This window comes from Lampris incognitus, chromosome 8, assembly GCF_029633865.1.
Source record: "Lampris incognitus isolate fLamInc1 chromosome 8, fLamInc1.hap2, whole genome shotgun sequence".
Classification (NCBI taxonomy): Eukaryota; Metazoa; Chordata; class Actinopteri; order Lampriformes; family Lampridae; genus Lampris; species Lampris incognitus.
In genome coordinates, this window is record NC_079218.1 from 60899388 (window position 1) to 60922620 (window position 23233).

General features: G+C 49.2%; 1 protein-coding gene across 7 annotated transcripts in view; it reads right to left on the reverse strand.

The window, feature by feature from the left end:
* Nucleotides 1-23233, reverse strand: part of LOC130116659 (platelet-derived growth factor receptor beta-like) — a 143236-nt gene that overhangs the window by 74563 nt on the left and 45440 nt on the right. For all 7 annotated transcript variants that reach the window (XM_056284639.1, XM_056284638.1, XM_056284641.1 and 4 more), the window contains one exon: nt 16050-16152. In XM_056284639.1, coding sequence (XP_056140614.1) covers nt 16050-16152 — 103 coding nt within the window. The remainder of the gene's footprint in view (nt 1-16049; nt 16153-23233) is intronic.

Below are 23233 nucleotides of genomic sequence, written 5' to 3' on the forward strand. Positions count from 1 at the left end.
GGGGTAAGGACTGTTTTTCCCCACGCCGACTCCACCCACGCCACGCCACCAACTATGACTAGACACTGACGGTATCTATAGTTGCAATCACAGCATTGTAAGATGCTAACAGAACAGCTAACACAGAACACACAGCAGAGCTAACATGTCAGGCCAGGACTCCACAGTCCACACCATCTACAGGCCAGGATTCCACAGTCCACACTGTCTACAGGCCAGGACTCCACAGTCTACACCATCTACAGGCCAGGATTCCACAGTCCACACCGTCTACAGGCCAGGACTCCACAGTCCACACCATCTACAGGCCAGGACTACACAGTCCACACCGTCTACAGGCCAGGACCACACAGTCCACACCATCTACAGACCAGGACCACACAGCCCACACCATCTACAGGCCAGGACTACACAGTCCACACCGTCTACAGACCAGGACTCCACAGTCTACACCGTCTACAGGCCAGGACTCCACAGTCCACACCGTCTACAGGCCAGGACTACACAGTCCACACCATCTACAGACCAGGACTCCACAGTCCACACCATCTACAGGCCAGGACTCCACAGTCCACACCGTCTACAGGCCAGGACTACACAGTCCACACTGTCTACAGGCCAGTGGCCACTCTTTCAAGGATGAGGATGTGCACATCCTTGATAGGGAGGAACGCTGGTGTTAACGGGGAGTCAAAGAGGCCATCTATGTTAAGAGGGAACTACCATCCCTGAACTGAGGGGTGGGGGGGCTAAGAGTACATTCCTTTTCACAGTTTAATCAAACTATCCCTCCTGGGTTTGTGTACACCTGCAAATCCCATAATACAGCAGGAGGAGTGGTGTCGCAATACTTTACAGTGAAAAGTGGAAAGTGTCTTCCATAACTGTGCCTGTGCATGTTTCATTCGAGTCCACTGTCCTACAAATCAATGGGCGGCATCCTACCATACTAGCCACTGTTTATTGACCACTGAAGCCCAACAATGATTTGTTAAACAAACTTTATTTTTCTAACCTTCTTATGTTCTTTGTCCCCTAACGTAATATTGCTGCTGGGTGATTTTAATATACACTTGGACAATGTCCTGAATACTCTCACAAGGGGTTTCACATCATGCCTGGACAGTTTTGGATTACAGCAATATATTGACTTTCCTACGCACTCCAAAGGACACATACTTGATGTGATTTGCTTCTCTGGTGTAACTCCTCTTAATTGCAATGCATGTGATTTGTCGATTTCCAACCACAAGTTAGTGTCTTGCCATGTTAACTTAACAGTATCCAAAACAAATTTGTCACGCTCCATCTCGTTCCGTAACATTAAGAATATTGATTTATCTGCTCTCACTAGTGAAACTGATAACCTCCCCAGCAAACACAATGTATCCACCCCAGACAAACTGGTCTCTAATTACGATGGCCTTTATAGTCTTTTAAACGATCTTGCGCATATAAAAACCCGGTCTGTTTCCTTTACCCACTCTGCCCCTTGGTTTACACCTGTACTACGCCAGCTTAAAGCTAAAGGCCGTCGCCTGGAACAACGTTACGCCAAAACTGGCCTTGTTATTCATAAAGACATGTTTAACGACCACATACTTCATTATAAGGAGGCTCTGTCCACAGCTAAATCATCTTATTACGCAAACATAATTAGATCAGGTGAAGGGAACACTAGAACCCTGTTTTCCATGGTAAACAATATTTTATGGCCACGAGACACTCTTGCACCTCACCTGCATTCAGTTGCTCAATGTAATGCTTCCATGACCTTTTCTAATGCCAAAATTGAAAATGTTCATCAGCAGTTGACCTCGTCAAACAATACTCCATACAGTTCACTTTATTCACCCTTCTATGCTCCCCTCTCTTCTTCATTATCTAGTTTTAAACTCCCAACTGCTGCAGAAATATCTGGTCTTATTCGCAAATCCAAATCATCTACCTGTCAGTTAGACCCCCTTCCTACTCATTTAGTAAAAGCCTGTCTACCCTCTCTATCCTCTTTAATAACTGATATCATACATTCCTCCCTTACCTCTGGTCTTGTTCCCTCATCTCTCAAACAGCTGCAATAACTCCAATACTCAAGAAAGCTGGCGCAGACCACAACATTTTGAATAATTTTCGCTCAATCTCAAATTTACCATTTCTTTCTAAAACCCTTGAAAGAACAGTTGCATCTCAGGTACACGCTTACTTGACTAACAACCTGTTTGAACAATTCTAGTCTGGTTTTCACTCCATGCACAGTAGAGACAATCTTGGTGAAAATCACTAATAATCTTTTATGGCAGCTGACCCTGGGCTCGTAACCATACTTGTCCTCCTTGATCTGAGTGCAGCCTTTGATACCATCTCACATAACATCCTCCTAGAGAGATTAGCTTCCATTGGAATAACTGGCACCCCCCTTGACTGGTTTAGATCATATCTCTCTGGCTGCATTCAGTTTGTCCAACTAAAAATTTGAGATCACAGTCCTTTCCAGTTACTACCAGTGTTCCCCAGGGCTCTATATTGGGACCCCTCCATTTTATTATTTACCTATTACCTCTTGGCCACATTTTCAGTAAAACTGGCATTCAATTTCACTGCTACGCAGCTAACACCCAGCTCTATCTATCCACCAAGCCTACCTCCACTCTTCTGCCCACTTCCCTTTCTGACTGCTTACTAGAAATTAAATCATTGTTTTCATACCACTTCCTCAAACTTAATAGTGATAAAATCAAGGCCCTCCTCGTAGGTACTAAACCTACTTTAGCATTTCTCTGGTTTTGGTTTTTCTCTTGACTACTGACAATTTTATAGTTCCTCCATCACCTCAGGCTAAGAGTCTAGGTGGCATCTTGGACAGCACACTATCTTCTGAAGCTCACATTGTAATGGAAAAATACAACTTATACAGGCTCTGCTGTAACCTTGGTACTGAGACAAACAAGCAGCAGCAAAACAAGGTTATGACTTTTGCTATTTTAATTTTGCTTGGAACTTCACCAGATTGAAAGGACATGTTATAGATGTGGGTTAGTGGTGCAGCAATACATTTGATTACTTTCTTAACTATTGTCATATCAATATCATTCCAGTTAGTATACTTTTTTGTTCTTGCATTTGTGTACAATGTCCACGATTTCCTTCTCTTCTACCACTCTAAGAAAAATGGAACTTGGATTTCTGTCCCCATATTCACTATCATTCCCCTCTGTGACTATTTGTGTGTTATTGATTTTTTTCTGCCAGTTTTGGTCCAGTATTTACAAAGAATCTGTTGAAGCCATTGACCACGTCTTCCATGTTATTTATAGTCTTATCATTATCTGTAAAGTATTGTGGGCAGCTTGGGCTTCTAGATCCATTTCTAATAATACCGTTCAACACATTCCATTTACCTTTGGTGTTGCTTTTATTGACCTCTAATTCTTTATTGTAGTAATCCTTCTTGCATACCTCATAATGTTACTTAGGTTGTTTTTATATTTTTTTGATTTCTGCTTCAATGGTGCTGTGCTTTATGAATTCTTTATAGAGCTTGTTTTTTATGACAAATGTTATGTAGTCCCTTTGTGATCCATGGACTATCTTTATATTTCTGTTTTCTGTTGAATTGTTCTATTGGGCAACTTTTATCATATAAGGATTAAATATGTTTAGGAATTAATCATAAGCTTTTTCAGTGTCTTTTTCTTTGTATACTATATTCCAGTTATGTGTTAGTAATTCATTTTTTGAAAGCATTCCTTTGTTCTTACTCTTATGTATTTAATGTTGTTGGGAACTTTGTTCTTCCTAAAATTAAAGCCATCGACAGTAAAAACTGATAGATGGTCACTGATGTAATTTATTAAAAGCCCGTTCTCTGTGTTGTCTTCTATAATGTGTGTGAATATATTGTCTATTGAGGTGGCACAGTGTGGTGTGGTTCTGCTAGGTCTAGTGATTTTAGGATATAAACCCAAAGTACATATATATTTGGTGTTAATGAACTCTGTCTTTTTGTGCTTATTAGGATTTAACAGGTTTATACTGAAATCCCCATATGACCATGTTCTTTTGGTGTTGATTGTGAATATGTTTCTTCTATCCAGTCCATAAATATATTAATACTAGAAGAACCCCGCTACAATGTAGCGGTTTGGTTATCCACCCGTCCAAATCTCCCTCCTCTTCATCCTGCCAGTTAACCGCCTTCCCCCTGCCCCTAACCCCCCCCACCACTCCAACTCCCTCCCCCAAATGCTCAGAATCATCTGAAATGCCGAGAAAAGTGGTTTACCCCCCGCCACTCCAACTCCCTCCCCCCAAATGCTCAGAATCATCTGAAATGCAGAGAAAAGTGGTTTTTAGCCATTTTTAGAAAATGCATATTTTGCATAATGATGCATAATGATCATAATTATATTTTAATTTTCTGCTATTTTTCTGGTCCTCTCTGGAACAATACCTACCACCTCCAAAAAGAATTAGGATCATAAGTGCTTTAGTTTTCGGTCCCGCTATCTACACTAACACCACACACACACACACATTACGAAAATATATGAGTAGATTTGATCCTGGTGATCTGTATATACAATTTATGATTACATTCTTTTTTTTTCCATACAGATTTCAATTGTGATACATTCCAGCACACCATCCACAACTGTTGACATAACTTCTACCACCTTGTAATGAGGCTGTTGCTCACATACAGAGCACCCCCCTCCATCTTTGTTCCTCCTGTTCTTATAAGACGATCTGTATCCAGCTAACTCAAAGTCAACATCTGTCTCAGGGTAATCCATGTTTCAGATACAGATGTTATGTTGAATGGATTCTAGAAGTGACTTAGATCTTCTCTGGCGTTTAGGAAGTTGGCATACAGGCTTCTGCTGTCAATGTGGATAACTGAAATGTTCTGATCTGAGTTGACCATCATGTTAAACTGGTCATCAGTGTAGTATAGACAGTTGTTGTTGAAGAAGTTATTTTCTGGGTCGGTATCCGTTTCCAGATCCTGTAATGTGTGTTCGGAATATCTGAACGTCTTTAATTCCTTGTTCTCATGTTGTCTAATCCTTGCTGTTAGCTGATCATCACGGTCTCCAGCTGGAGATGAAGACTACTGTCTGGTCTGCTCATGTTGTGTAGAATGTTTTACTTTGCATGTTGTATTGATTGGTGTGTTGAGCTCTGTTGTGTTGTTTAGTACTCACTGACATTTTTTTCAAGATGCTTCTCATCTCTGATGACCGGCACTTTTGCCTCCTCTGGGGATCCTTGTAGCTTTATGAACATTTTACAGTTTGCAGTCCACGTATCGTTCCCGGTTTTTTTATATATAGATGTCGAGCTTTTCTGGCAACGTCCACATTTGTTTTTGTCAGACACTCGATTAAAAAAGTGTTTGTGCTTTTTAACAGTCTTCTTTGCTTTTGTAGTGCCAACTTGTGTTTTCTTTTTTGCAAATGTGATTGTTATGGCCGGTTCATCCTTACTGTAGCTCATTTGACTAAATGATTGTACCGTTTGTCCACTACGAGCCGCCGTACCTCTAGGTGTGCGCGCGTGTCTATTGATGTGCTCTGTGATCTATTAGTTGGTCCTTACCTGGCAGACTAAGCAGGATTACCGGTCTCATGTGAACACGCTGTCTGGAGTTAATAACCCAACGGTTTGGGTACAAGGCAGTGTGGTCATTGACTCTCTCACACACACACAGCAGAACAAATACCTGCGTGGGGTCAGAGGACAGTACGGACGTCTCGCCAGTGAGGAACGTGTTTTCCGTCGGACCTGCTGCCTCAGTGGGGGCTAACTGACTAGCCTGTGCTAACTAGCCAGAGACACACTGGTTGCTGGACTGTATGGCGGATGGATTTCGCAGACCCGACCATGTTGTTTTTACACCTCTGGGATGTCACGGCAGACACGCACAGCCATTCCAGTGTGTACCAAACTACTGGAACCGGTTCCGAAGGACACCCAGCAAGTCAGCGGCCAGCTCCTCAACAAAAGGCTCACTCTAAAACACCAGTACGACAAGTCAAGTCTCCCACTACAGCCCTTAACAGTGGGACAGGTGGTTCGTATGCAGACCCCCAAAGGATACGACCAACTTGGGACTGTAAAGGAGCACGCTCTTACGTCTTCCAGTCCCACAGGAAGACATACAGGAGGAATTGCCGCCACATCCTTCCTGTTGCAGAGCCGCCACAGTTCCATGCAGAGGACCCAGACTTGGAGAACATCAGCCCCTCTACAGTAAACAGTGTACCCCTAACACCACATACACCAGAGCCAAACACCATTCAGTCACAACACACGTCCCCTCCCCGGCCAACACACACAGCACACTTACCCACTGAGAACAGTAACGCGCACTAGGCAACACGTTCAGGCTGTATCTGCAGACCAAACCCGAAATATATGCAGTGAAAAGGAAGTGATGGAAAAAACCTTTCCTGTGTATAACATGGTTCATGTGATTGTTACCAATGTGCAGTATGTTATGTAATGTTGACACTTGCCCAGTGTTATTGTGTTTTATATAAGAGATGTGAACTAAAGGAAAGGGATGTAGATCATTTGACTAAACGATTGTACTGTTTGTCCACCACGAGCCACCGTACCTCTAGATGTGCGTGTCTATTGATGTGCTCTGTGATCTACTAGTTCGTCCTTACCAGGCAGACTAAGCAAGATTACCGGTCTCACGTGAACATGCTATTTGGTGTTAATAAACCAACGGTTTTGGTACAAGTCAGTGTGATCACTGACTCACATACACAACAGGACAAATATCTACACTTACTGTCTTTCCTAGGGAGAGGGTGGCATGCTTCCATGTTGTCTATCACAATTCCCTTGTCTTGCAGGAAAGTCGATCCCTTCCTGTTCGTTGGGTTCTCCGCCGTATACATCTGGTCTCAGGACCGTGGCATACTGCCGCTTAACCTCCAACCCACAGACAGTATTGTCGTTCATCCTCGTATATTGTACCAAGTCATGCGTGCGGTCCTGTAGAAGGTCAGTTTTATCCCCCCTCTCCGTGCTCAGCTCCCTTAGGGCTTTAATCCCCCTCAACATGTCCTCAACAAGGCTTTGTTTGCCCTCTTGGTCTTGGAGCGACTGTTTTAGCTGATCAATGTTTTGATGTTCGTCAATTTCTTGTTGTTCACCGATCGTTTTCACAGCAAATGAAAACTTATCACTTAATGCTTTTAACTGTTCCTGTAACTGTGCCTAACGATGCCTTTACTCATGTCGTTGCCGTTACCCACACCGTTTCTCTGCGCATGTTGCCGGCCTTGCTGCAGTAGGACAACAGCACAGCCACACCTTAGCTGTGCTGTAAGCTGTTGTTAGCTGTTGTTAGCTGTTGTTAGCAGTTAGCTGCTGTTAGCTGTTGTTAGCGGTTAGCTGTTGTTAGCTGTTAGCTGTTGTTAGCGGTTAGCTGTTGCTGACTTGACCCGGCCAACGTATATTTGCACTTCTCAATCGATACAATCAATGATCGGGTAAAAATCCATAAAATAGACAAGCCAGATATTAATCCAAAAGTCTCACGGAGTCGGTAAAAATGCTCAAAATTTAAAAAAAAAAAAAAAAAGTAGCAAGAGCCTCAAACAAACAAACTACCGCTGGCAACAGGAACCGGAAGTCTCCTTTAACCTTTAAGGCCCTTAATAACCTAGCTCCTTCATATCTTTCTGGACTCCTTCATATCAACACGCCCTCCTGCACTCTCAGATCTTCTTCTGCTTTCCAACTCACTACACCATCGGCCCACTTCACTAGCATGGAGTCTAGAGCCTTCAGTCATTCTGCCCCCCACCTTGACTAACATGGAGTCTAGAGCCTTCAGTCATTCTGCCCCCCACCTTGACTACCATGGAGTCTACAGCCTTCAGTCATCCCCCCCCACCTTGACTACCATGGAGTCTAGAGCCTTCAGTCATTCTGCCCCCCACCTTGACTACTATGGAGTCTACAGCCTTCAGTCATTCTCCCCCCCACCTTGACTACCATGGAGTCTACAGCCTTCAGTCATTCTGCCCCCCACCTTGACTACCATGGAGTCTACAGCCTTCAGTCATTCTGCCCCCCACCTTGACTACCATGGAGTCTACAGCCTTCAGTCATTCCTCCCCCCACCTTGACTACCATGGAGTCTAGCGCCTTCAGTCATTCTGCCCCCCACCTTGACTACCATGGAGTCTACAGCCTTCAGTCATTCTGCCCCCAACTTGACTACCATGGAGTCTAGCGCCTTCAGTAATTCTGCCCCCCACCTTGACTACCATGGAGTCTAGAGCCTTCAGTCATTCTGCCCCCCACCTTGACTACTATGGAGTCTACAGCCTTCAGTCATTCTCCCCCCCACCTTGACTACCATGGAGTCTACAGCCTTCAGTCATTCTGCCCCCCACCTTGACTACCATGGAGTCTACAGCCTTCAGTCATTCTGCCCCCCACCTTGACTACCATGGAGTCTACAGCCTTCAGTCATTCCTCCCCCCACCTTGACTACCATGGAGTCTAGCGCCTTCAGTCATTCTGCCCCCCACCTTGACTACCATGGAGTCTACAGCCTTCAGTCATTCTGCCCCCAACTTGACTACCATGGAGTCTAGCGCCTTCAGTAATTCTGCCCCCCACCTTGACTACCATGGAGTCTACAGCCTTCAGTCATATTGCCCCCCACCTTGACCACCATGGAGTCTACAGCCTTCAGTCATATTGCCCCCCACCTTGACTACCATGGGGTCTACAGCCTTCAGTCATTCTGCCCCCCACCTTGACTACTATGGAGTCTACAGCCTTCAGTCATTCTCCCCCCCCCCACCTTGACTACCATGGAGTCTAGAGCCTTCAGTCATTCTGCCCCCCACCTTGACTACCATGGAGTCTACAGCCTTCAGTCATCCCCCCCCACCTTGACTACCATGGAGTCTAGAGCCTTCAGTCACCCCCCCCCACCTTGACTACCATGGAGTCTACAGCCTTCAGTCATTCTGCCCCCCACCTTGACTACCATGGAGTCTACAGCCTTCAGTCATTCTGCCCCCCACCTTGACTACCATGGAGTCTACAGCCTTCAGTCATTCTGCCCCCCACCTTGACTACCATGGAGTCCACAGCCTTCAGTCATTCTGCCCCCCACCTTGACTACCATGGAGTCTACAGCCTTCAGTCATTCTGCCCCCCACCTTGACTACCATGGAGTCTACAGCCTTCAGTCATATTGCCCCCCACCTTGACTACCATGGAGTCTACAGCCTTCAGTCATATTGCCCCCCACCTTGACTACCATGGAGTCTACAGCCTTCAGTCATATTGCCCCCCACCTTGACTACCATGGAGTCTACAGCCTTCAGTCATTCTGCCCCCCCCCCTTGACTACCATGGAGTCTACAGCCTTCAGTCATTCTGCCCCCCACCTTGACTACCATGGAGTCTACAGCCTTCAGTCATATTGCCCCCCACCTTGACTACTATGGGGTCTACAGCCTTCAGTCATTCTGCCCCCCCCCCTTGACTACCATGGAGTCTACAGCCTTCAGTCATTCTGCCCCCTCCCGCCTCACCTATGGAACTCTCTCCCACAAGACATTCACAACACTGACTCTCTTTCAACCTTCAAATCCACCTCAAAACGCACCTTTTCAAACTGGCATATTCAGTCTGATCCACGCTTCACTGAGTTTTGTGCAGATGCTGATTTATACTTATCTGTTGTGTTCACTTTTTATCGTCTACCCTGCTTTGTTTTGATGGTATGCTGTCTGATACAGTGCTGCCGGTTTTTACTGTGTTCTGTAAGGTGTCTTTGAGTGCTCTGAAAGGCGCCCACAAGTAAAATACATTATTATTAGTATCATTATATTATCATTATGGTGCCACTGTATTGTTTATAAGGGTGGGGGTACCTGCAGTCACTGTATTGTTTATAAGGGTGGGGGTACCTGCAGTCACTGTATTGTTTATAAGGGTGGGGGTACCTGCAGTCACTGTATTGTTTATAAGGGTGGGGACACCTGCAGTCACTGTGTTGTTTATAAGGGTGGGGACACCTGCAGTCACTGTATTGTTAAAAAGGGTGGGGACACCTGCAGTCACTGTATTGTTAAAAAGGGTGGGGACACCTGCAGTCACTGTGTTGTTTATAAGGGTGGGGACACCTGCATTCACTGTATTGTTAATAAGGGTGGGGACACCTGCAGTCACTGTGTTGTTTATAAGGGTGGGGACACCTGCAGTCACTGTATTGTTAATAAGGGTGGGGACAGTGCTACACGTGTCAGTGAAGACGTGTCACCGTGACTTCAGTGCTACACGTGTCTGTGGTTGTCTGCACTAGAAGGATTCTGGTTCCCACAGGATTAAAACAGGAAGCTGAATCTGAGTTCATCTTAAAGGCACTGTTTGAAACTTTGAAGTCTATTCTTATTTTCTACCCAGTAATGCTGCTGGATGCAGGTCCAGACAACCTAGTCCACCACCCTGTAATACTGCTGGATGCAGGTCCAGAGAACCTAGTCCACCACCCTGTAATACTGCTGGATGCAGGTCCAGACAACCTAGTCCACCACCCTGTAATACTGCTGGATGCAGGTCCAGAGAACCTAGTCCACCACCCAGTAATGCTGCTGGACGCAGGTCCAGACAACCTAGTCCACCACCCTGTAATACTGCTGGATGCAGGTCCAGAGAACCTAGTCCACCACCCAGTAATGCTGCTGGACGCAGGTCCAGACAACCTAGTCCTTCACCCAATAATGCTGCTGGATGCAGGTCCAGACAACCTAGTCCACCACCCAGTAATGTAAGAGATGTAAGAATACAAAAACTTTACCATTGTGAAGAACCGCGTGGGTCCAATATGTAATACTGATGCGGCATTATGCTGGTTTTAGGCTAACCGTGAAGTTTCTTTTTAGATGGATGAGAATCCTCCAGCTGTGTGTGTTGATCTGTGTGAGGCTGTGTTTGTGTCTGTGATGTGTGTCCAGTATGAAGGACAGGGTGGTGGTGAGTTGAAAACAGGGACAGACCTCAGACTGTGTTGTGTGTCCAGTATGAAGGACAGGGTGGAGGCGAGTAGAATACAGGGACAGACCTCAGACTGTGATGTGTGTCCAGTATGAAGGACAGGGTGGTGGTGAGAAGAAAACAGGGACAGACCTCAGACTGTGTTGTGTGTCCAGTATGAAGGACAGGGTGGAGGTGAGTAGAATACAGGGACAGACCTCAGACTGTATTGTGTGTCCAGTATGAAGGACAGGGTGGTGGTCAGTTGAAAACAGGGACAGACCTCAGACTGTGATGTGTGTCCAGTATGAAGGACAGGGTGGTGGTGAGTTGAAAACAGGGACAGACCTCAGACTGTGTTGTGTGTCCAGTATGAAGGACAGGGTGGAGGTGAATAGAATACAGGGACAGACCTCAGACTGTGTTGTGTGTCCAGTATGAAGGACAGGGTGGTGGTGAGTTGAAAACAGGGACAGACCTCAGGCTGTGATGTGTGTCCAGTATGAAGGACAGGGTGGTGGTGAGTTGAAAACAGGGACAGACCTCAGACTGTGATGTATGTCCAGTATGAAGGACAGGGTGGTGGTGGTGAGTTGAAAACAGGGACAGACCTCAGACTGTGATGTGTGTCCAGTATGAAGGACAGGGTGGTGGTGAGTAGAAAACAGGGACAGACCTCAGACTGTGATGTGTGTCCAGTATGAAGGACAGGGTGGTGGTGAGTTGAAAACAGGGACAGACCTCAGACTGTGATGTGTGTCCAGTATGAAGGACAGGGTGGTGGTGAGTAGAAAACAGGGACAGACCTCAGACTGTGATGTGTGTCCAGTATGAAGGACAGGGTAGTGGTGAGTAGAATACAGGGACAGACCTCAGACTGTGATGTGTGTCCAGTATGAAGGACAGGGTGGTGGTGAGTAGAAAACAGGGACAGACCTCAGATTGTGATGTGTGTCCAGTATGAAGGACAGGGTGGTGGTGAGTAGAAAACAGGGACAGACCTCAGACTGTGATGTGTGTCCAGTATGAAGGACAGGGTGGTGGTGAGTTGAAAACAGGGACAAACCTCAGACTGTGATGTGTGTCCAGTATGAAGGATAGGGTGGTGGTGAGTTGAAAACAGGGACAGACCTCAGACTGTGATGTGTGTCCAGTATGAAGGACAGGGTGGTCGTGAGTAGAAAACAGGGACAGACCTCAGACTGTGATGTGTGTCCAGTATGAAGGACAGGGTGGTGGTGAGTTGAAAACAGGAAAATACCTCAGACTGTGATGTGTGTCCAGTATGAAGGACAGGGTGGTGGTGAATTGAAAACAGGGACAGACCTCAGACTGTGATGTGTGTCCAGTATGAAGGACAGGAGGATGGTGAGTAGAAAACAGGGACAGACCTCAGACTGTGATGTGTGTCCAGTATGAAGGACAGGAGGGTGGTGAGTAGAAAACAGGGACAGACCTCAGACTGTGATGTGTGTCCAGTATGAAGGACAGGGTGATGGTGAGTAGAAAACAGGGACAGACCTCAGACTGTGTTGTGTGTCCAGTATGAAGGACAGGGTGGTGGTGTGCCCAGTATGAAGGACAGGGTGGAGGTGAGTAGAAAACAGGGACAAACCTCAGACTGTGTTGTGTGTCCAGTATGTAGGACAGGAGGATGGTGAGTAGAAAACAGGGACAGACCTCAGACTGTGATGTCTGTCCAGTATGAAGGACAGGAGGGTGGTGAGTAGAAAACAGGGACAGACCTCAGACTGTGATGTGTGTCCAGTATGAAGGACAGGGTGGTGGTGAGTTGAAAACAGGGACAGACCTCAGACTGTGATGTGTGTCCAGTATGAAGGACAGGGTGGTGATGAGTTGAAAACAGGGACAGACCTCAGACTGTGATGTGTGTCCAGTATGAAAGACAGGGTGGTGGTGAGTAGAAAACAGGGACAGACCTCAGACTGTGATGTGTGTCCAGTATGAAGGACAGGGTGGTGGTGAGTAGAAAACAGGGACAGACCTCAGACTGTGATGTGTGTCCAGTATGAAGGACAGGGTGGTGGTGAGTAGAAAACAGGGACAGACCTCAGACTGTGATGTGTGTCCAGTATGAAGGACAGGGTGGTGGTGAGTAGAAAACAGGGACAGACCTCAGACTGTGATGTGGGTCCAGTATGAAGGACAGGGTGGTGGCGAGTAGAAAACAGGGACAGACCTCAGACTGTGATGTGTGTCCAGTATGAAGGACAGGGTGGTGGCGAGTAGAAAACAGGGACAGACCTCAGACTGTGATGTGGGTCCAGTATGAAGGACAGGGTGGTGGCGAGTAGAAAACAGGGACAGACCTCAGACTGTGATGTGTGTCCAGTATGAAGGACAGGGTGGTGGTGAGTAGAAAACAGGGACAGACCTCAGACTGTGATGTGGGTCCAGTATGAAGGACAGGGTGGTGGCGAGTAGAAAACAGGGACAGACCTCAGACTGTGATGTGTGTCCAGTATGAAGGACAGGGTGGTGGCGAGTAGAAAACAGGGACAGACCTCAGACTGTGATGTGTGTCCAGTATGAAGGACAGGGTGGTGGTGAGTAGAAAACAGGGACAGACCTCAGACTGTGATGTGTGTCCAGTATGAAGGACAGGGTGGTGGTGAGTTGAAAACAGGGACAGACCTCAGACTGTGAAGTGTGTCCAGTATGAAGGACAGGGTGGTGGTGAGTAGAAAACAGGGACAGACCTCAGACTGTGATGTGTGTCCAGTATGAAGGACAGGGTGGTGGTGAGTAGAAAACAGGGACAGACCTCAGACTGTGTTGTGTGTCCAGTATGAAGGACAGGGTGGTGGTGTGCCCAGTATGAAGGACAGGGTGGAGATGAGTAGAAAACAGGGACAGACCTCAGACTGTGTTGTGTGTCCAGTATGAAGGACAGGGTGGTGGTGTGTCCAGTATGAAGGACAGGGTGGCGGTGAGTAGAAAACGGACAGACCTCAGACTGTGTTTTGTGTCCAGTATGAAGGACAGGGTGGTGGTGTGTCCAGTATGAAGGACAGGGGGGAGGTGAGTAGAAAACAGGGACAGACCTCAGACTGTGCTGTGTGTCCAGTATGAAGGACAGGGTGGTGGTGTGCCCAGTATGAAGGACAGGGTGGAGGTGAGTAGAAAACAGGGACAGACCTCAGACTGTGTTGTGTGTCCAGTATGAAGGACAGGGTGGTGGTGTGCCCAGTATTTTAAGGACAGGGTGGAGGTGAGTAGAAAACGGACAGAGCTCAGACTGTGTTGTGTGCCCAGTATGAAGGACAGGGTGGTGGTGTGTCCAGTATGAAGGACAGGGTGGAGGTGAGTAGAAAACAGGGACAGACCTCAGACTGTGTTGTGTGTCCAGTATGAAGGACAGGGTGGTGGTGTGCCCAGTATTTTAAGGACAGGGTGGAGGTGAGTAGAAAACGGACAGACCTCAGACTGTGTTGTGTGTCCAGTATGAAGGACAGGGTGGTGGTGTGCCCAGTATGAAGGACAGGGTGGAGGTGAGTAGAAAACAGGGACAGACCTCAGACTGTGTTGTGTGTCCAGTATGAAGGACAGGGTGGAGGTGAGTAGAAACCAGGGACAGACCTCAGACTGTGTTGTGTGTCCAGTATGAAGGACAGGGTGGTGGTGTGTCCAGTATGAAGGACAGGGTGGAGGTGTGTCCAGTATGAAGGACAGGGTGGAGGTGAGTAGAAAACAGGGACAGACCTCAGACTGTGTTGTGTGTCCAGTATGAAGGACAGGGTGGTGGTGTGCCCAGTATGAAGGACAGGGTGGTGGTGTGTCCAGTATGAAGGACAGGGTGGTGGTGTGTCCAGTATGAAGGACAGGGTGGAGGTGAGTAGAAAACAGGGACAGACCTCAGACTGTGTTGTGTGTCCAGTATGAAGGACAGGGTGGAGGTGAGTAGAAAACAGGGACAGACCTCAGACTGTGTTGTGTGTCCAGTATGAAGGACAGGGTGGTGGTGAGTAGAAAACAGGGACAGACCTCAGACTGTGTTGTGTGTCCAGTATGAAGGACAGGGTGGTGGTGTGTCCAGTATGAAGGACAGGGGGGAGGTGAGTAGAAAACAGGGACAGAGCTCAGACTGTGTTGTGTGCCCAGTATGAAGGACAGGGTGGTGGTGTGTCCAGTATGAAGGACAGGGGGGAGGTGAGTAGAAAACAGGGACAGACCTCAGACTGTGTTGTGTGCCCAGTATGAAGGACAGGGTGGTGGTGTGTCCAGTATGAAGGACAGGGTGGTGGTGAGTAGAAAACAGGGACAGACCTCAGACTGTGTTGTGTGCCCAGTATGAAGGACAGGGTGGTGGTGTGCCCAGTATGAAGGACAGGGTGGTGGTGTGTCCAGTATGAAGGACAGGGTGGGGTTGATTAGAAAACAGGGACAGACCTCAGACTGTGTTGTGTGTCCAGTATGAAGGACAGGGTGGTGGTGAGTAGAAAACAGGGACAGACCTCAGACTGTGTTGTGTGTCCAGTATGAAGGACAGGGTGGTGGTGTGTCCAGTATGAAGGACAGGGTGGTGGTGAGTAGAAAACAGGGACAGACCTCAGACTGTGATGTGTGTCCAGTATGAAGGACAGGGTGGAGGTGAGTAGAAAACAGGGACAGACCTCAGACTGTGTTGTGTGTCCAGTATGAAGGACAGGGTGGAGGTGAGTAGAAAACAGGGACAGACCTCAGACTGTGTTGTGTGTCCAGTATGAAGGACAGGGTGGTGGTGCGTCCAGTATGAAGGACAGGGTGGAGGTGTGTCCAGTATGAAGGACAGGGTGGAGGTGTGTCCAGTATGAAGGACAGGGTGGTGGTGAGTAGAAAACAGGGACAGACCTCAGACTGTGATGTGTGTCCAGTATGAAGGACAGGGTGGTGGTGTGTCCAGTATGAAGGACAGGGTGGAGGTGTGTCCAGTATGAAGGACAGGGTGGAGGTGAGTAGAAAACAGGGACAGACCTCAGAAACCTCACTCTGCCTGTGACTTAGTACAGGTCGTCCCATCTGCGTACCTGAGCGAGTCCTCCATCTTCTACATAGCTGATGTTCTCCTGCACCGTCACACCGTCCACCCCAGGCCACAAGCTCTGCCAGGCCACCGTCTGGTTGCTGCACCTGGCAAAACACACACCACAACACACCAGCACCGTCACACCACAACACACCAGCACCGTCACACCACAACACACCAGCACCGTCACACCACAACACACCAGCACCGTCACAGCACAACACACCAGCACCGTCACACCACAACACACCAGCACCGTCACACCACAACACACCAGCACCGTCACACCACAACACACCAGCACCGTCACACCACAACACTCCAGCAACATGAGCCAGAACACACCAGCAACATGACCCACAACACACCAGCACCGTCACACCACAACACACCAGCAACATGACCCACAACACACCAGCACCGTCACACCACAACACACCAGCAACATGACCCACAACACACCAGCACCGTCACACCACAACACACCAGCAACATGACCCACAACACACCAGCACCGTCACACCACAACACACCAGCACCGTCACACCACAACACACCAGCACCGTCACACCACAACACTCCAGCAACATGACCCACAACACACCAGCAACATGACCCACAACACACCAGCAACATGACCCACAACACACCAGCACCGTCACACCACAACACACCAGCAACATGACCCACAACACACCAGCACCGTCACACCACAACACACCAGCAACATGACCCACAACACACCAGCACCGTCACACCACAACACACCAGCAACATGACCCACAACACACCAGCACCGTCACACCACAACACACTAGCAACATGACCCACAACACACCAGCACCGTCACACCACAACACACCAGCACCGTCACACCACAACACACCAGCACCGTCACACCACAACACTCCAGCAACATGAGCCACAACACACCAGCAACATGACCCACAACACACCAGCACCGTCACACCACAACACACCAGCAACATGACCCACAACACACCAGCACCGTCACACCACAACACACCAGCAACATGACCCACAACACACCAGCAACATGACCCACAACACACCAGCAACATGACCCACAACACACCAGCAACATGACCCACAACACACCAGCAACATGACCCACAACACACCAGCACCGTCACACCACAACACACCAGCAACATGACCCACAACACACCAGCACCGTCACACCACAACACACCAGCAACATGACCCACAACACACCAGCAACATGACCCACAACACACCAGCAACATGACCCACAACACACCAGCAACATGACCCACAACACACCAGCAACATGACCCACAACACACCAGCACCGTCACACCACAACACACCAGCACCGTCACACCACAACACACCAGCAACATGACCCACAACACACCAGCAACATGACCCACAACACACCAGCACCATGACCCACAACACACCAGCAACATGACCCACAACACACCAGCACCGTCACACCACAACACACCAGCACCGTCACACCACAACACACCAGCAACATGACCCACAACACACCAGCACCGTCACACCACAACACACCAGCAACATGACCCACAACACACCAGCAACATGACCCACAACACACCAGCACCGTCACACCACAACACACCAGCAACATGACCCACAACACACCAGCACCGTCACACCACAACACACCAGCACCGTCACACCACAACACTCCAGCAACATGACCCACAACACACCAGCACCATTACACCAAAAGACACCAACATGACCCACAACACACCAGAAACATGACCCACAACACACCAGCAACATGACCCACAACACACCAGCACCATTACACCAAAAGACACCAACATGACCCACAACACACCAGAAACATGACCCACAACACACCAGCAACATGACCCACAACACACCAGCAACATGACCCACAACACACCAGCAACATGACCCACAACACACCAGCAACATGACCCACAACACACCAGCAACATGACCCACAACACACCAGCAACATGACCCACAACACACCAGCACCGTCACACCACAACACACCAGCACCGTCACACCACAACACACCAGCAACATGACCCACAACACACCAGCAACATGACCCACAACACACCAGCAACATGACCCACAACACACCAGCAACATGACCCACAACACACCAGCACCGTCACACCACAACACACCAGCACCATCACACCACAACACACCAGCAACATGACCCACAACACACCAGCACCGTCACACCACAACACACCAGCAACATGACCCACAACACACCAGCAACATGACCCACAACACACCAGCACCATGACCCACAACACACCAGCACCGTCACACCACAACACACCAGCAACATGACCCACAACACACCAGCACCGTCACACCACAACACACCAGCACCGTCACACCACAACACTCCAGCAACATGACCCACAACACACCAGCACCATTACACCAAAAGACACCAACATGACCCACAACACACCAGAAACATGACCCACAACACACCAGCAACATGACCCACAACACACCAGCAACATGACCCACAACACACCAGCAACATGACCCACAACACACCAGCAACATGACCCACAACACACCAGCAACATGACCCACAACACACCAGCAACATGACCCACAACACACCAGCAACAAACACCAACAGCACACTAGCAACACACCAGGAACATGACACCACAACACACCAGCACCATTACACCAAAAGACACCAACATGACCCACAATACACCAGCAACATGACCCACAACACACCAGCAACATGACCCACAACACACCAGCAACATGACCCACAACACACCAGCAACATGACCCACAACACACCAGCACCGTCACACCACAACACACCAGCAACATGACCCACAACACACCAGCAACATGACCCACAACACACCAGCACCATGACCCACAACACACCAGCACCGTCACACCACAACACACCAGCAACATGACCCACAACACACCAGCACCGTCACACCACAACACACCAGCACCGTCACACCACAACACTCCAGCAACATGACCCACAACACACCAGCACCATTACACCAAAAGACACCAACATGACCCACAACACACCAGCACCATGACCCACAACACACCAGCACCGTCACACCACAACACACCAGCAACATGACCCACAACACACCAGCACCGTCACACCACAACACACCAGCACCGTCACACCACAACACTCCAGCAACATGACCCACAACACACCAGCACCATTACACCAAAAGACACCAACATGACCCACAACACACCAGCACCATGACCCACAACACACCAGCACCGTCACACCACAACACACCAGCAACATGACCCACAACACACCAGCACCGTCACACCACAACACACCAGCACCGTCACACCACAACACTCCAGCAACATGACCCACAACACACCAGCACCATTACACCAAAAGACACCAACATGACCCACAACACACCAGAAACATGACCCACAACACACCAGCAACATGACCCACAACACACCAGCAACATGACCCACAACACACCAGCAACATGACCCACAACACACCAGCAACATGACCCACAACACACCAGCAACATGACCCACAACACACCAGCAACATGACCCACAACACACCAGCAACATGACCCACAACACACCAGCACCGTCACACCACAACACACCAGCAACATGACCCACAACACACCAGCACCGTCACACCACAACACACCAGCAACATGACCCACAACACACCAGCAACATGACCCACAACACACCAGCACCATGACCCACAACACACCAGCACCGTCACACCACAACACACCAGCAACATGACCCACAACACACCAGCACCGTCACACCACAACACACCAGCACCGTCACACCACAACACTCCAGCAACATGACCCACAACACACCAGCACCATTACACCAAAAGACACCAACATGACCCACAACACACCAGAAACATGACCCACAACACACCAGCAACATGACCCACAACACACCAGCAACATGACCCACAACACACCAGCAACATGACCCACAACACACCAGCAACATGACCCACAACACACCAGCAACATGACCCACAACACACCAGCAACATGACCCACAACACACCAGCAACATGACCCACAACACACCAGCAACAAACACCAACAGCACACTAGCAACACACCAGGAACATGACACCACAACACACCAGCACCATTACACCAAAAGACACCAACATGACCCACAACACACCAGCAACATGACCCACAACACACCAGCAACATGACCCACAACACACCAGCACCGTCACACCACAACACACCAGCACCGTCACACCACAACACACCAGCAACATGACCCACAACACACCAGCACCGTCACACCACAACACACCAGCAACATGACCCACAACACACCAGCAACATGACCCACAACACACCAGCACCGTCACACCACAACACACCAGCAACATGACCCACAACACACCAGCACCGTCACACCACAACACACCAGCACCGTCACACCACAACACTCCAGCAACATGACCCACAACACACCAGCACCATTACACCAAAAGACACCAACATGACCCACAACACACCAGAAACATGACCCACAACACACCAGCAACATGACCCACAACACACCAGCAACATGACCCACAACACACCAGCAACATGACCCACAACACACCAGCAACATGACCCACAACACACCAGCAACATGACCCACAACACACCAGCAACATGACCCACAACACACCAGCACCGTCACACCACAACACACCAGCACCGTCACACCACAACACACCAGCAACATGACCCACAACACACCAGCAACATGACCCACAACACACCAGCAACATGACCCACAACACACCAGCAACATGACCCACAACACACCAGCACCGTCACACCACAACACACCAGCACCATCACACCACAACACACCAGCAACATGACCCACAACACACCAGCACCGTCACACCACAACACACCAGCAACATGACCCACAACACACCAGCAACATGACCCACAACACACCAGCACCATGACCCACAACACACCAGCACCGTCACACCACAACACACCAGCAACATGACCCACAACACACCAGCACCGTCACACCACAACACACCAGCACCGTCACACCACAACACTCCAGCAACATGACCCACAACACACCAGCACCATTACACCAAAAGACACCAACATGACCCACAACACACCAGAAACATGACCCACAACACACCAGCAACATGACCCACAACACACCAGCAACATGACCCACAACACACCAGCAACATGACCCACAACACACCAGCAACATGACCCACAACACACCAGCAACATGACCCACAACACACCAGCAACATGACCCACAACACACCAGCAACAAACACCAACAGCACACTAGCAACACACCAGGAACATGACACCACAACACACCAGCACCATTACACCAAAAGACACCAACATGACCCACAATACACCAGCAACATGACCCACAACACACCAGCAACATGACCCACAACACACCAGCAACATGACCCACAACACACCAGCAACATGACCCACAACACACCAGCACCGTCACACCACAACACACCAGCAACATGACCCACAACACACCAGCAACATGACCCACAACACACCAGCACCATGACCCACAACACACCAGCACCGTCACACCACAACACACCAGCAACATGACCCACAACACACCAGCACCGTCACACCACAACACACCAGCACCGTCACACCACAACACTCCAGCAACATGACCCACAACACACCAGCACCATTACACCAAAAGACACCAACATGACCCACAACACACCAGCACCATGACCCACAACACACCAGCACCGTCACACCACAACACACCAGCAACATGACCCACAACACACCAGCACCGTCACACCACAACACACCAGCACCGTCACACCACAACACTCCAGCAACATGACCCACAACACACCAGCACCATTACACCAAAAGACACCAACATGACCCACAACACACCAGCACCATGACCCACAACACACCAGCACCGTCACACCACAACACACCAGCAACATGACCCACAACACACCAGCACCGTCACACCACAACACACCAGCACCGTCACACCACAACACTCCAGCAACATGACCCACAACACACCAGCACCATTACACCAAAAGACACCAACATGACCCACAACACACCAGAAACATGACCCACAACACACCAGCAACATGACCCACAACACACCAGCAACATGACCCACAACACACCAGCAACATGACCCACAACACACCAGCAACATGACCCACAACACACCAGCAACATGACCCACAACACACCAGCAACATGACCCACAACACACCAGCAACATGACCCACAACACACCAGCACCGTCACACCACAACACACCAGCAACATGACCCACAACACACCAGCACCGTCACACCACAACACACCAGCAACATGACCCACAACACACCAGCAACATGACCCACAACACACCAGCACCATGACCCACAACACACCAGCACCGTCACACCACAACACACCAGCAACATGACCCACAACACACCAGCACCGTCACACCACAACACACCAGCACCGTCACACCACAACACTCCAGCAACATGACCCACAACACACCAGCACCATTACACCAAAAGACACCAACATGACCCACAACACACCAGAAACATGACCCACAACACACCAGCAACATGACCCACAACACACCAGCAACATGACCCACAACACACCAGCAACATGACCCACAACACACCAGCAACATGACCCACAACACACCAGCAACATGACCCACAACACACCAGCAACATGACCCACAACACACCAGCAACAAACACCAACAGCACACTAGCAACACACCAGGAACATGACACCACAACACACCAGCACCATTACACCAAAAGACACCAACATGACCCACAACACACCAGCAACATGACCCACAACACACCAGCAACATGACCCACAACACACCAGCACCGTCACACCACAACACACCAGCAACATGACCCACAACACACCAGCAACATGACCCACAACACACCAGCACCATGACCCACAACACACCAGCACCGTCACACCACAACACACCAGCAACATGACCCACAACACACCAGCACCGTCACACCACAACACACCAGCACCGTCACACCACAACACTCCA